The sequence below is a fragment of the Euphorbia lathyris genome, chromosome 3 (genome assembly GCF_963576675.1).
Source record: "Euphorbia lathyris chromosome 3, ddEupLath1.1, whole genome shotgun sequence".
In the NCBI taxonomy this organism is placed as follows: domain Eukaryota; kingdom Viridiplantae; phylum Streptophyta; class Magnoliopsida; order Malpighiales; family Euphorbiaceae; genus Euphorbia; species Euphorbia lathyris.
Window position 1 is genome coordinate 19,866,385 of NC_088912.1, and position 14,056 is coordinate 19,880,440.

General features: G+C 36.3%; 1 protein-coding gene across 1 annotated transcript; it reads left to right on the top strand.

The window, feature by feature from the left end:
• Positions 1-10,337: 10,337 nt before the first annotated feature.
• On the top strand, positions 10,338-11,850 carry LOC136221534 (uncharacterized). Its single transcript, XM_066008903.1, has 3 exons — positions 10,338-10,529; positions 10,949-11,064; positions 11,155-11,850. Exons 2-3 carry the CDS (start codon positions 10,982-10,984, stop codon positions 11,282-11,284), a joined length of 213 nt encoding a protein of 70 aa, XP_065864975.1. The 5' UTR covers positions 10,338-10,529; positions 10,949-10,981; the 3' UTR covers positions 11,285-11,850.
• Positions 11,851-14,056: the final 2,206 nt, after the last annotated feature.

A 14,056-nucleotide genomic window follows, 5' to 3' on the forward strand; every position in this document is an offset into this window, starting at 1 on the left:
CATATGTTAGTTATGCTTTTACCTTTTGGTATATAATATCAGTTGATGTGATTGATGAAAAAACGAGCGGTGGATTTTGGTAGTTAGTTGTGTGGTTCTTGTTATTGTTACTGGAAACCACAAGATTTAGATATTGTGTATGTGGGTGTGTTTGTGTGATCATAGTTCTGCTATCATGTTTCTCTGATTCTGTGTATGATTTAATTATTTTCAACACATAATCAGGGCTGTCAATTTGTAACACTAACACGATTTATAGGTGCTATCCGCTTGGCACGATTATTATTTTTGTGCCATTTATATTGTTACAACACGATTATTATTTTTGTGTCATTTATATGGTTACAACACGGTAACCCGTTTTGCCACTCTTACATTGAGTTTGGAATTGGAATTTTTCTTATACAATTGTAGAACCTTTATCTCTCTCTTTTTCCCTCTTTTGTTCGAAGCAAGTTAGTTTATCATCTGGTTTGTGCTGATGAGCTGTCTGAATTTCTTAAGGGAGGATTAAGTTTTTGGAAAAAAAAAAATAAGCATTTTAGTCTCATTCAATTTATCTTTAATATACCGCATCTATATATTTTTATTGATTCCTAAAATAAAAAAGATTATATTTAGCAAAAGTCAATTAATATGTATTGATGGAGTCCAAACACTGTGTACTATATAAGATAGTAATTTTTTTCTTGGGAGTAATTATACAAGGACATGACTAGTTTTTAACTCAAGGTATGCATGAACGTATAAAGATGGTATAATAATGTCATATAAAAAAATTATTGAACATATAAGTTGATTCTTTATAGGAGTTTTAAATAATTTGTCACTAATATTTCATTAAATAAGAAAATTATAAGTATAATGTGAAAGGAATAAAACCTTGTACTTATAGGATATGTCTAATACATGATCTATTAAGATAAGAAAAAGATTACCAAAAGCAAAATATATAGATCTTAGGAAGTAGTTGATGAATATATAGATCTTAGGAAGTAGTTGATGGAAGTATTTGGATATGTGTCGAATATAAAGTTTGTCCATGAATGGAACGTGTTAGATCAGATCATATAATTAGACATCTTATTACTTATTAAATAAATCTAATAACTTTAGTAAGCTAAGAGACAAAAACATTGACTCCCACACACTTTTGATATACGTGTTGCCCTGTCCTCTCTCCCCTCCACGCTTCTACGTGCAATTGCTCTTAGCTTTTGGATCTATCGTTTCATTTCTCGATTAAGCTCAGGGTAGTGCAAATATGATTGGTAATATAAAAATCATGGTGATTTGTACTTTCGTTACTAATCACATCAAAAAAACAATTTGCATTCCAAGAGGTAATTCAATAACCCAACTTGATTATGTGATATTTTTCTTTCATTGGTATAAGATCAACATATCTCGTGTTTTATCAGTTCTATATTCACGGATATGAAGAAATAAATCTTTTGTATTAAATAAAATTGAAATAGATGTTTTGATTTTATTTTGTGAGAAAACTACTTTTGGTATAGTGAAATTGTCAAATTAAACTGATATGGGCTATTTAGGAATTATTAGATTCAAATCTGAACGGTTCTAGTCTCGACCGTGGGTGTGTCATGCACAAACCTTAATTTTAGTTTGTTGTCCGGAAAAATGGTCAAAACCAACATGATCAAAAACCCCAAATACTTAAGATTGGAAAAAAGGTTAAGAAGACGATGAGTGGCCTAAAAATGCTGCCTACATTGTGTGACGTGCTAGATCACATCAGGACGCGACCACTATTGGTTGTTGCTCGACACGCATCCCAGTCGCAAACGAGTATCCTTCTGCCACGTGTCACACGTGCATCACACGCACCAATCACATTGCGATATGTGGCACTTCCGCCTCTAAAATATTATTATGTTACTAACACAATTATAAATAATCGGCCAAAATATCAATAACTAAGTCTATCCCATACAGGTTAACCACAAAAATTTGTTTAAAATGCTTACTATATTAGTCCTTTCAAATTTTTTGTTAGGGTTAAATAAATTGATCTTGATTGGAAAGATGTATAGATAAAATTTTACCATTTCGTACATTAAGAATAAATATATACTTCCTCAAAAATAATAGAGGTAAATTTGGACTTTATGTCATATATTTATGATATAACTCTAGACATAGCTAAAACCACTATTTTAGAAAAAAGAGACTTTATGAATTAGGGATTGTGTTTCGATCTCCTACGTGCGAAATCTGAGAGACTAGTTCCTACGAGGATTCCCCCTGGTCTAATTCCACACCTTATGACGAAAAGGGAGTTGGTGTGGCATAAAGTGAAGATCGAGGGAAATAGAAAAAAATGCCCTTATGATGTATTCCAAAGGTGTAAACTAGGTGGTGATAAATGGGCTCGATACTTCAACTAGAGGAGCGATAGAAAAATATTAATTAAAAAATATTAGAATTAAAAAGATTGGTAAAAAAATCAATATTAAATTAAAACATTTTTTGTTTGTAATATTTATGTTATGTTTTACTGCAATAAAATCAACTTTTACCAAAATTAAATTTCATACACTAATAGATAAAATTTAAATTTGTTTTTAACATACCCGCTCCTAAGTCTATTCTCTTCCAATATACTAATTAAGATTTGAGTTATATATTTACTAGGGGCTTCCATTTATTCTTTGCTTTTAAAAGAATGATTTGACACCGGTCTGTTGAATGTATAGTTTGATATACATGAATAATATGGAGATAGAGAGAGATAAGTAATAGACACAATAATGTTTTGAATCACCTTAATGATTATGACTCTGAGGTCTTGTATTTATAGTGAGACAATTGTAGTTTGTATAGGAATACAATACATAACATAAGTATAAGAGTATTGAAACTCTACCTAGCTAGTGATATAGACAAATTGAGACTCTAACTAGATAGGAATCTATTTACAGGATAATAGGAACATTATCTCTAACACCCCCCTCAAGTCGATGGCGGGCACGAATAAAGAGTCGAGAGCGGAGCATCGTGAAGCGAACAGGAGCTAGCGGCTTGGTGAGTATGTCTGCAACTTGATCATCGGTTGGAATGAATCGGACGCTAAGAAATCCATTTTGTACTTGTTCTCGAACAAAATGATAATCAAGCTCGATGTGCTTCGTACGAGCATGGAATACTGGATTTGAAGCAAGATAGATTGCCCCAACATTGTCACACCATAATTGAACCGGGGTGGGTAAAGGGAAGCCCAGATCCGAGAGAAGTGATTTGAACCATAGGAGCTCTGCCGTGGCATTTGCCACTGCCTTATATTCACTCTCGGTGGAGGATTTGGCTATTGTTGGTTGTTTGCGAGTCTGCCATGATACAATGCTAGATCCAAGGTAGACACAGAAAGCACCCGTAGATCTTCTATCATCAGGACACCCTCCCCAATCGCTATCTGAGTAACAATGAATGTGATCTAGTGGTTTGATAGACAAGACTATCCCAAAATCGGATGTGCCTTGAATGTAGCGTAAGACCCTCTTGACTCCTTTCCAATGTTCATATGTTGGACAGTGCAGGAACTGGCATAGTTTGTTAACTGCAAATGCAATGTCAGGATGAGTGAATGTTAAATATTGAAGTTCTCCCACAATGCTTTGGTATTCATCTCCAGAGGGTAAACTGATGCTGAGATCTTTGGAAAGCGTTGGTGTGGTGGCCATGGGAGTCAATGTAGGTTTGGAGTCAATCATCTTCACTCTGTCTAGGATGTCAGCCACATACTTGGCCTGACACAGGTGAATGCCATCTTTCTCATATCTTATCTCAATTCCCAGAAAGCATTCTGCCTTGCCAAGGTTACGAATGGGAAACTCCTGTTCAACGGCTGCAATTGTGTTAGTGATGTGTGCAGGGTGGTTACCTGTTATGAGGATATCATCAACATAGCACAAAATGTAGGTATTTTCAGTGTCGGTGCGTCTAATGAAAAGAGAGTTGTCAGCCTGTGACATCTTGTACCCAAGTGAGAGGAGGAATGTTCGAAGCCGTGTGAACCATTCTCGCGGTGCTTGCTTTAACCCATAAAGACTCTCTTTGAGAAGACAGACATGATCCGGTCAGTCACTGTCCTGGAACCCCTGTGGTTGTTCCATATAGATTGTCTCAGATAAGTTTCCATAGAGAAACGCATTAAAGATGTCCAGTTGATTGATAAACTAGTTGTTTGCTGCTGCAATGGCAAAGACAGACCGAATGGTTGTAGCCTTGATTACTGGACTGAATGTCTCTTTGTACTCAATCCTATCTTCCTGAGTGAATCCCCGTGCTACTAGACGAGCTTTGTATCGATTAATGGTTCCATCGGACTTCTTCTTTATGCGAAAGAGCCACCTAGAGGTGATGACATGTTGATCATGTGGTCTTGGCACAAGTTGCCAAGTGCCATTGTCAAGAAGAGCTTGAATCTCGTCAGACATTGTCGTGCGCCATTCGGGTTGTTTGTTGGCTTTGCTGAAACATGTGGGGTCCACTGTGCCATTTGGATGTGTAGCTAGAAGTCCCTCAAAACGTCCCCTCGAATGAAGAGATGAGTATCGGAGTTGCATATAATGTTGACGTGGACCAATCATGGATGCAGTGCGAGATCGGGGTCTTGCAATAGGAACATGTGCAAGTGGTGCAGCTTCATTAGGAGGAGACTGTGTTTGTGGTATGGTGTGCTCTTCATGAGGTGCTGCATTTGGTATATCAGGTGGGTCGATGTCTACATAGTCAACAAGTGTAGCAGAATTGTGCTGAGGAACTAGTGTTGTTGCAGCTATGATGACTGGTGACAAACATTGGCGTGGAGCTAGTGGAGTAGTGTTTGTTGCTTCAGAGTTAGAGGGATTAATTGGAGTACCAGGATGGGGCCCAGAGTGAACAGGTATGGTTGGTTGGGAACAAGGAACCAAATTGGAAGGAGATAATATAGGATTGGGAGTAGAGAAATTACCTGGATACGGGCCGAGTAGAGATGGTAGTTGACAAGATGTGCTTACTCCCAAGTTGCTAGATGAAGGTGGTGATGCAGTGTCTGTTGAGGCAGGAAACACACCTTCATTGTGCTACACAAATTTACAGATGTAGATGCATCCAGTGGTATACTCAAGACAGATATCTCCAGAGTGATTTTCCGATGGACCAAGGTAGACACATAACTTAGAACGAAAATCAAATTTGTGCTGATTGTATAGACGAAGGAGAGGATAGATACCACTTCCAAAAATGTGCAATGCCTTATAGGCGGGCTGTTTCTTGTAAAACAGGAAATAGGGTGATTTGTTTTTCAGAATTTTGGTGGGTAGGTAGTTGATTAGCCTAATGTTGTGGATCATGACATAGTTCCAGAATTTGAGGTACAGAGATGCATTGGCTAACAGAGTAAGACAAGTGTCAACAACATGTCTAATTTTTCTCTCAACTATACCATTTTGTGCATGAGTGTGGGGGCACGCAATTTTGTGTATAATTCCATGTCGTTTGAAAAAAGGTTGTAGTTTTTGAAATTCTCCCCCAAGATCTGAATAAATATTTTTAACCCTTGCACTATACTGATTAGCGATCATGGCATAAAAGTCACAAAAGGTTGAAAAAGCATCACTTTTGTTCTTTAAACAAAAAACCCATCCAAATCTACTGAATTCATCAATGATAATTAAAAAAAATAGCGGTGACCAAGATAAGAAACAACTGGAGCTGGTCCCCAAACATCCAGATGTAAGTTTTTAAAAATAAATGTGTTAGAGCGACTAATAGAGGGTAAAGAGCTTCTAGCAAGTTTGCCTAATGGACAAAAAGAACAATTACTGACTGACTTTGAAGAGGATAGATTGTTTCCTTTGAGAACTGTACTGACTGTCTGATTCTGACAATGTCCAAGTCGTGCATGCCACCTTTCAAAAGACACCTTCTTTCCTACAAGCGCCTCCTTTAGGGTGGGTGTAAGCACATATAGCCCATCTTTACTTGGGCCTCGTAACAGGATTTCCCCAGTTGTTTGGTCCTTCACAAGAAAATGGTTAGACCAAAATTCAAAGAAACATGAATTGTCACGGGAAATTTTTTGAACAGATAGTAGGGATTTAGTGAGCTTAGGAACAAGTAAGGCATCATTAATTTTCAGATTATTTATATGTGAGTTTTCAAAGTGAGAAATTTGCAGACCTTGACCATTGCCAAATTGAACTGTGTCATATCCTGGATATGGCTGCATCTGTTGAAGTTGAGCTGGATTTGCTGTCATGTGATTTGTTGCTCTAGTGTCAGGATACCACGGCTGATGAGGACCCATGAATGGATTTGGTGGTTGTTGCCACGCCATGTATGCTTGCGGTCTAGAATTATAGTTTGAATATGAAACGTTCTTTGGTCTTTTGCACTTATCAACCCAGTGACTCAGATCGCCACAGTTGTAGCACTTGCCACACCAGTGACGAAAGGCGATGTGAAACGTCAGCCGGAGGTTGCGTCGATTGAAGCGCCGGAGGCGTCATGCATATTCTGATCAGACGCAGCAGATGATGCTGCGACAGTGATGGCGGCGGCGACGATAGCAGCAGCTTGGTATGCGGTGTAGGAGGTGGATTGCGAATTATCAGAGGATTCGGAAGAGGCGGAAGTTGAGACTACTGATACCATGTTGAATGTATAGTTTGATATACAGGAATAATATGGAGATAGAGAGAGATAAGTAATAAGCACAAGAATGTTTTGAATCACTTTAATGATTATGGCTCTGAGGCCTTGTATTTATAGTGAGACAATTGTAGTTTGTATATGAATACAATACATAAGTATAAGAGTATTGAAACTCTACCTAGCTAGTGATATAGACAAATTAAGACTCTAACTAGATAGGAATCTATTTACATGATAATAGGAACATTATCTCTAACACGGTCACCAATGTCGCATATTATTTCCTGTTATATCAGTTTCCATCCCATTGAACCCGTTGTTTGGTGCACCAGATTCCTTACAAAATCAAAACTGATTTATTAATCACCGGGTTAAATGGGATTTAATCTGGTCCGACCTATTTATTTTATGATAATAAGAAAGTGATTTAAAAAGAAAATATAATCTTTTTTATTTTTTTTGTAAAACAAAAGATATGTTATTTTCTCTGCAATTAGAAACAGAGATAATTCTCCAATTTCAACTCTTATTTTTTTCTTTCGTCTTCTCTATGAATCAAAAATTTACTTAAAGGTCTATAAGAAGTATTTATATCGTAAAACTTTTTTTTTTGGTAGGAACAGGAAAGAAAAACAAAAGACAAAAAGATTAACCCGGGATTAGCCTAGGGAAGCTAACCCCCACCACATCTTCCAAAAGAAGAGAAGATAAATACTCAAGAGGAGAAGATAAGGTTGTGACGCCCAACATCCTCTCATGCCCAGAAGCCGCCAGACGATCCGCTACCCGGTTTTGCTCTCTGAAGACATGGCTCAAATTTATGAGGTCAAAGGAAGAACAAAGTCTTCTAATGCCTTTAATAAGATTTTGGCTATTTAAACAAATAGCTTTATAATCGGAGATCATATTGATGGCCTCGAGGTTATCAGATTCTACAAGCAACTTTTTCAACCCCAGACTCTTGGCCAGTCTAAGGCCAGAAAAAATCCCCCAAAGTTCAGCCGAAAAGGACGAATCCAAGCCCAGATTCTTCACAAACCCAGACAGCCAAGCACCCCCATCATCCCTTAAAACACCTCCTGCAGAAATTCTACCATCTTTAAGGCAAGAACCATCCGTATTTAATTTCACCACCCCTTCCTTAGGCCTACACCAGCCAAGGAGGTGAAAACTCTTCTTTTGGGTAGATCTAGCAAGAGCATCTCCTTTGAAGCTATCAATAATATTAGATAATTTTTTCGAGAAGAACTCTCTCAAATTAGGAAGAGTAATAGTCTTCCTATCAAAAATCTCCTCATTCCTCCAATTCCAAATCTGGTGACAGACAATAGCAAAGAAAATGTCACCATGCTCTAGGTCCGCCAACAACTTTCCACTAACTCCATCTGCAAACTAGTCAAGATCAGAGTGGGCCAAGAAAGTCGAAAGCAAGTGGTGGGGGAGAACTTTCTTCCACACCTCTTTACTCCTAGTACAATCCCTAAGGGCATGGCAAATTGTTTCCACATGCCCTCTGCATCTGCTACAAGCACCAGAATCCACCAGATGCCGTCTATTTCTATCAGAATTAGTAAGCAACCTATCCTTGACACTAAGCCATAAAAAGCTCCTGATACGGTAGGGAAATTTTAAAGCCCAAATAAGCTTCCAGATTTCAGAGTGGGAACCCGCCCCATTTTGATTGAAGGCCTCAAAGGCAGACTTACAGGTATAAGCCCCGTTTCTAGACAACGCCCAACAATGACTATCCTTATCTTCCTCCTTATTACTAATCTTAACCCCTCTAATCCTCAGGAGCGTATCCAGACTGAAAAAAGAGTCAAATTTAGACCAAATCCAATCCCCCTCAGAATCCACCACATCAGCAATCCTCCAACTACAGATGTTATCAGGCGGCAGGGAATTACACACCTCTAATAAGGATTTACCACCAATCCAGACATCATTCCAGAAACTGATAGACTTTCCATTTCCCACCTCCCAACCAATCCCAGAGCAAAACTCTGAAAAAACAGAACTGAGGCCTTTCCAAAGAAAAGAACAGTTAACAACTCTCTCCTTAGGACCCCCAAAAATCCTATCTTTTCTATACTTACCACAAAGAAGACGAACCCAAAGAGAGGAGGGAAGTTGCCACATTCTCCACAACAGCTTCATTAATAACACTTTGCTATTGTCCTTAGCTTGTCTTATACCCAGGCCTCCCATATTTTTAGGTTGACAAACCTCTTTCCAAGGAATAAGGTGGATCTTTCTCCCCTCCGTGGAGTCCCCACAAAGGAAGCGCCGATTGATTTTATCAAGATCATTAAGAACAGGCTCGGGCAGCCTGCACGCTTGCATAATATGATTAGGAACCGCACAATTGACAGACTGAATCAAAGTAAGACGGCCTGCCAGAGAGAGATCTAGCTTTCCAATTGGCACAATTCCCACTAGTTTTATCGATAGTCTCTTTAAAGGAGGCTTTGGAGACTCTGTCACTATGGAGAGGAACCCCCAAATACTTACCCAAAGAATTAGTCAAAGGAATACCAGAAATTTTATTTAACCGTTTGCAGACACTCTTACTCATGTTTTTAGAACACAACATCCTGAATTTTTGGATATCGTAAAACTAATTTACATATTTTATGAATTTCGTTTGATTGTTTGATTCTTACATTAATCATATAATTTTCCCATTTAACAATTTTAATATGTAGTTATTCACAGTTTAAGTATCACATAATCTTATTCCTAATAACATCTCTTTATTTTCAATCAAACATTGACATTTTTTTTCTTATAACAATAAACTATTTGCTAAAAATATTAGCTTATCTAAATCCGTCAAGAAGCTTTTAAAACTTATTACTATTTTTATTGCATTAAAGTTGATATTCACTTAAAAATCAATTGAATCTCTAAATTATTAAAATCATCGATCAAACCTTTAATCTATTTGTGAAATCAACAATTCACCTTTCGTACCAAAATTTATCTAACGAGAGAGCAGCTTCACGTTCATGAAATTTATTGTCGTTAAAGCTTATTTGGTGGGTAAATTACATTAATGAATTTTATGGTTAATTTTAAAAAATTCACTGTCCGTTTTATTTTAATAAAGTCATTCCAACCGATTTATACAGAAAAAATTACTGGAATCATAACATAACAACCACAATAAAAATAACTTACTTTTAACGTATAACATGACAGTCACGTATATGTCACATGACAGTAAAAAATGTCAAAAAAAAAACTTAACACATCAGTTGCGCCTAAACTTGTTTAAAAAGCTTGATTGGTTCCCTGAACTTACATGATGTCTCGTTAACCTCAAAAACTTGCTTAAAATGTCATGATTAAGTCGCTAAATATTTAAAAACGTCATAAAAATGTACAAAACAAAAAGTTAATTTGTTTTAAAAACTTAGAATGACGAATTAGGTCTTTATTTTTTGATTTTTGATTTTTTTTTATAAATTTAGATAAATTGAAATGTATCACTTTAAACAGGTTCAGAAAGTAAATATGTCACGGTAAGCAAATCAAGTCAAGGGGCCAATACAACACTTTAAAAATGTCAAGTAAAAAATGGTATGCTTGAATTGGGCTGAAACTCTCAAGAAAGCCCATCATAGTTCAATGTGTATCTCATTTAAGCCTATCTGAGGCCAATATGACATTCATCAAATTATCAGTATCACCAATTCACCGTCGCCATTGTTAGGCAGTAGCTGAAACTTCCTCCATTGGCGAAATCTTGTTTACGCCTGTATCATCTCACGATCCTTGTCCACTTGTAAACGCCTAAAACTCTCTGAATCTTGTTTTTCCTTACTCGGTTAATCAGATTTGAAGCCGGAGTTCTCATCACTCAGGTAATTCGGATTATTTGTTAGGTTTGCTCGCTTTCTTTTAGCTAATTGATATTTCAATTCGTTGCAAAATTTTCATTTATTGAAGTCCTGGAGATTGATTTTGTAAAAAACACAAGAAAATTAGTTCATAATCCACTTCTATTCTATCTTGAGTTTCTTCATTTTGATTATTGTACGAGTAAGCATATACATTTTTGGGGGATCATTGTTAGAGTCAGGTGATTTTGGGGCCTGTGATTATATTGTGATGTCAGTTTAAGATTATTAATCATAATTTTACTCTCTCGATTTCATGGTGATAATGAATAATGCACATCCATTACTTATATCATATGAACATCTTTAATATGATTTTATTTTCATGTGAGTTTTGGCGCTTGGGGTTTGAGATTGACATTTTCTTGTTCATCTATTTGTAGGTGTTTCCCTAAACTGACTTTGTACTGATCTCAATGTCTCGAAAGCGCAATGTAATTGTTGCCGCTGGCTTATTTGCTTTTGCCTCTGCAGGATTGGCATTTCCCTTCTATATGGCGTAAGTAAAGTGCATTTTTTCAAACTATTTCCAGGAATTTACAGAGTCATGCCTGTGGATATTAGAGTTTTGGTATTCTCTTTCGTTCAGGTCATCTAGGAGTAAACCAGTAATTGATTCATCTAAGGCCCTGCCACCACAAGCTACTTTTCGAGGGCCATATATAAATACCGGTTCACGTGACATCGGACCTGACCATAATACTTACTCAAAGAAATAACGAAACTTCTCCTAAGCAAGTGTTGTCGAGGGTAATAACATTTACTTTCTGTGAATTTACATTTACTTCAACATATTTTGTGGAGTCTTTACCAACACTTTGATTAGTTCACGTGGATGAGCAATAGCTTGAGGATTATAATGAATAAATATAGGACATGAAATGTTTGTAGAAAAATATGTTTCTGTGTATGTATAAATTCAAGGTTAAGGATAGTTAAGGACAGCGGTATTTCTTCCTGATTCTTTAGTTATTAGAATCATAGTCGTTAAAGGCATGCCAGTGGATCTTCGTGGACAAGGCACTAGGGTGAGCGCCCCAGCACCCTCAAAGGCCGCTGCTATCGCTAAGGCGACGGCAAGATGCATCTTTGTGCGCCTGGCTGTGGTTATAAGAGACACGTCATGCTGTGCCTATACGTCGCAATGGGTTTTTTTGGGGTTTTAATCTCCATCTGTTGGATTAGAAGCATCTGTTGTTCAAGATAAACAACAAAATTGAAAGAAAGACTTTGAAAAGACACAAATACATAACGGAATATGGTCATGATTTAGATTTAGTATTAATTGCGTTTTCATTTTGGAATTTTTCATTTCTTATACTTTAAATATTACTAGTATAATTTATGGTTTTATATATTTTTATTCTTTTAGTGTCCTTCGTGTTGCTTTGGCTCAGGCTTGCGCCTAGCGCCAAGGCTTCAGGGCACCCGCCTTAGTGTGTCATGCGCCTTTAATAACTATGATTAGAATAGTCAACGAGGTTGTTTCCAATTTTTCTTTAATTGATCATTTAAATTATGGTGATTGATAGAATTACGAAGAAGGGAGAGGAATATAATCATTACAAACGGTAAACATATGATTGAAATGAACTCGGATTGCGGTAACCATGTACTACCAACAGATTTGTTGCAACTAATGAACATAGGATTGAAGTGATATTCAAATTTCCAGTTGCACAATTGTGAACCATGTACCATGAAGTGATGAGTTTTTTCATTTTGCACTATATGATAATACAACATACTTATTATTTGAGGCAGTAGTTAGTGCCTTTGTGGTGATGTATGAACTTTTTGCATTGAAACCAAAAGATAGGAAAGGAGCAGATCCATTGAAACCAAAGAAAATCGACTGGTATGAATTTCAGTTGCACTATTCTGTATTTTGTGTCAAACATGGACCAGTTTTCAGTTTTAACAAAAGAAAATAATAGTATATAGTTATATACTCCAATTTAATGTTGTTAATGATGTAGAGACTTTTTCCATAATTGTTGTCATTACACCACAAGGTCTCACAAAGATTGCAACTAAGGATGTTAATTTGAGTTGTTGTGTTATAGTCGTGTTATGTCATATATTTCATACGATTGTATATAATATATATGCATCAAAAAGCATAATTGTGTCCAACTTGTCATGTTAGAAATTCATACCCCCATTTGCAACCATGCAAGTCTCAGGACATAAAAATACCAATTATTCAGAGCATGATATTTTTTTCTTTAGATTGTCTTTCAGTCAATACTGATTCAGTCTTCTTTTTGTTGAAAATGTGTAAATCTATCTTTAAGTAAGTAACTTTAGTGTCATAATACCTTAGTGGCATAATGTGAGGCTTTAGTGTAGGTTATTGAAAGAGTCTAGAAGTTTGAAATGCTGAGGAAGGTGCACTTAAGTTTGACTTGTAATTTCTTGAAAGAAGCAATGTTTTTAGGCATTTTCTGGATGTGCTGTTTCTTTGACTGCCTGTCTTTTGAATCTGTTCATTCATTGGGCTAGTGGTTCATTATATCGAGCTTCTTTGCTTGGGACTTGAGAAGTATTGAAGTTTGAATCTGCTCTGATTTACAGAACAATACATTCTGTTTTGGGTAGAAGGAATTTTTCTAGTTGGTAGGGTGAGCAAGAAAACTTGAGCAATTCGTTGATTTCGTTGATTTGGACTTTAATGTTACAGAATGTAAAGTTAAGGATTTTTATGTTAAAAAATGAAGTTTAGCAGCCATTAGTGTTAACAGTTCAGCCTGTTCAGGTGCCATAAATGTAAGGCTTAAAGCACTATTAGCCTAAAATCTTAACCATTATGAATTGAGGCTACACATATTCTTAGATATTGCTTCATATTCAAGGTTTAGTGTGGTAAACTTTTTGCCGTCCCTTTCTTGACTCGCATCTTGGTTCGTTTTGGAAATATTAGAATGGTCATTGGTCTCGCTCATATGAATCTGATGCATATAAAATGAATACATTTTCATATGGTGTGTTTATGTATCCATTTTCTATTGGTCGGGTCTATGTGGATCGGAATCATTGAAGAACTCTTTTTTAGGGATTGTTAGAGCTTATCATACATTTATAGATTTTCTTTTTGAAGAAAGTTTGTTGTACTACATATATGTGGTTGACTCAATATTGTGTTTTGATATTATGTTCGAATTTTGGACTAATACTGCCCAAAAAATATCCCGAAGCATTGTGAAATATCTTAATAATTTTTTAGTAGACATTTTCTCATGGAAGAACCAAAAAAAAAAAAAAAATTGATGAATTTTATAATGCAGATATGGTTTGCTTGAAATATGTTGATCCAATCGAACTATTACTGCATTTACCTTTCTTAATTTTGCTTTCTTGAACGTGTATTCTTATACATTATGAAAATAATGTTGAGATATGAGGCATATTGTAAAGACTTGACCTTGAAAGGGGGTGATATTGAAATGAAAAGTTTGAGTAAAGAGCGGTCATAAATGATGATGATGATG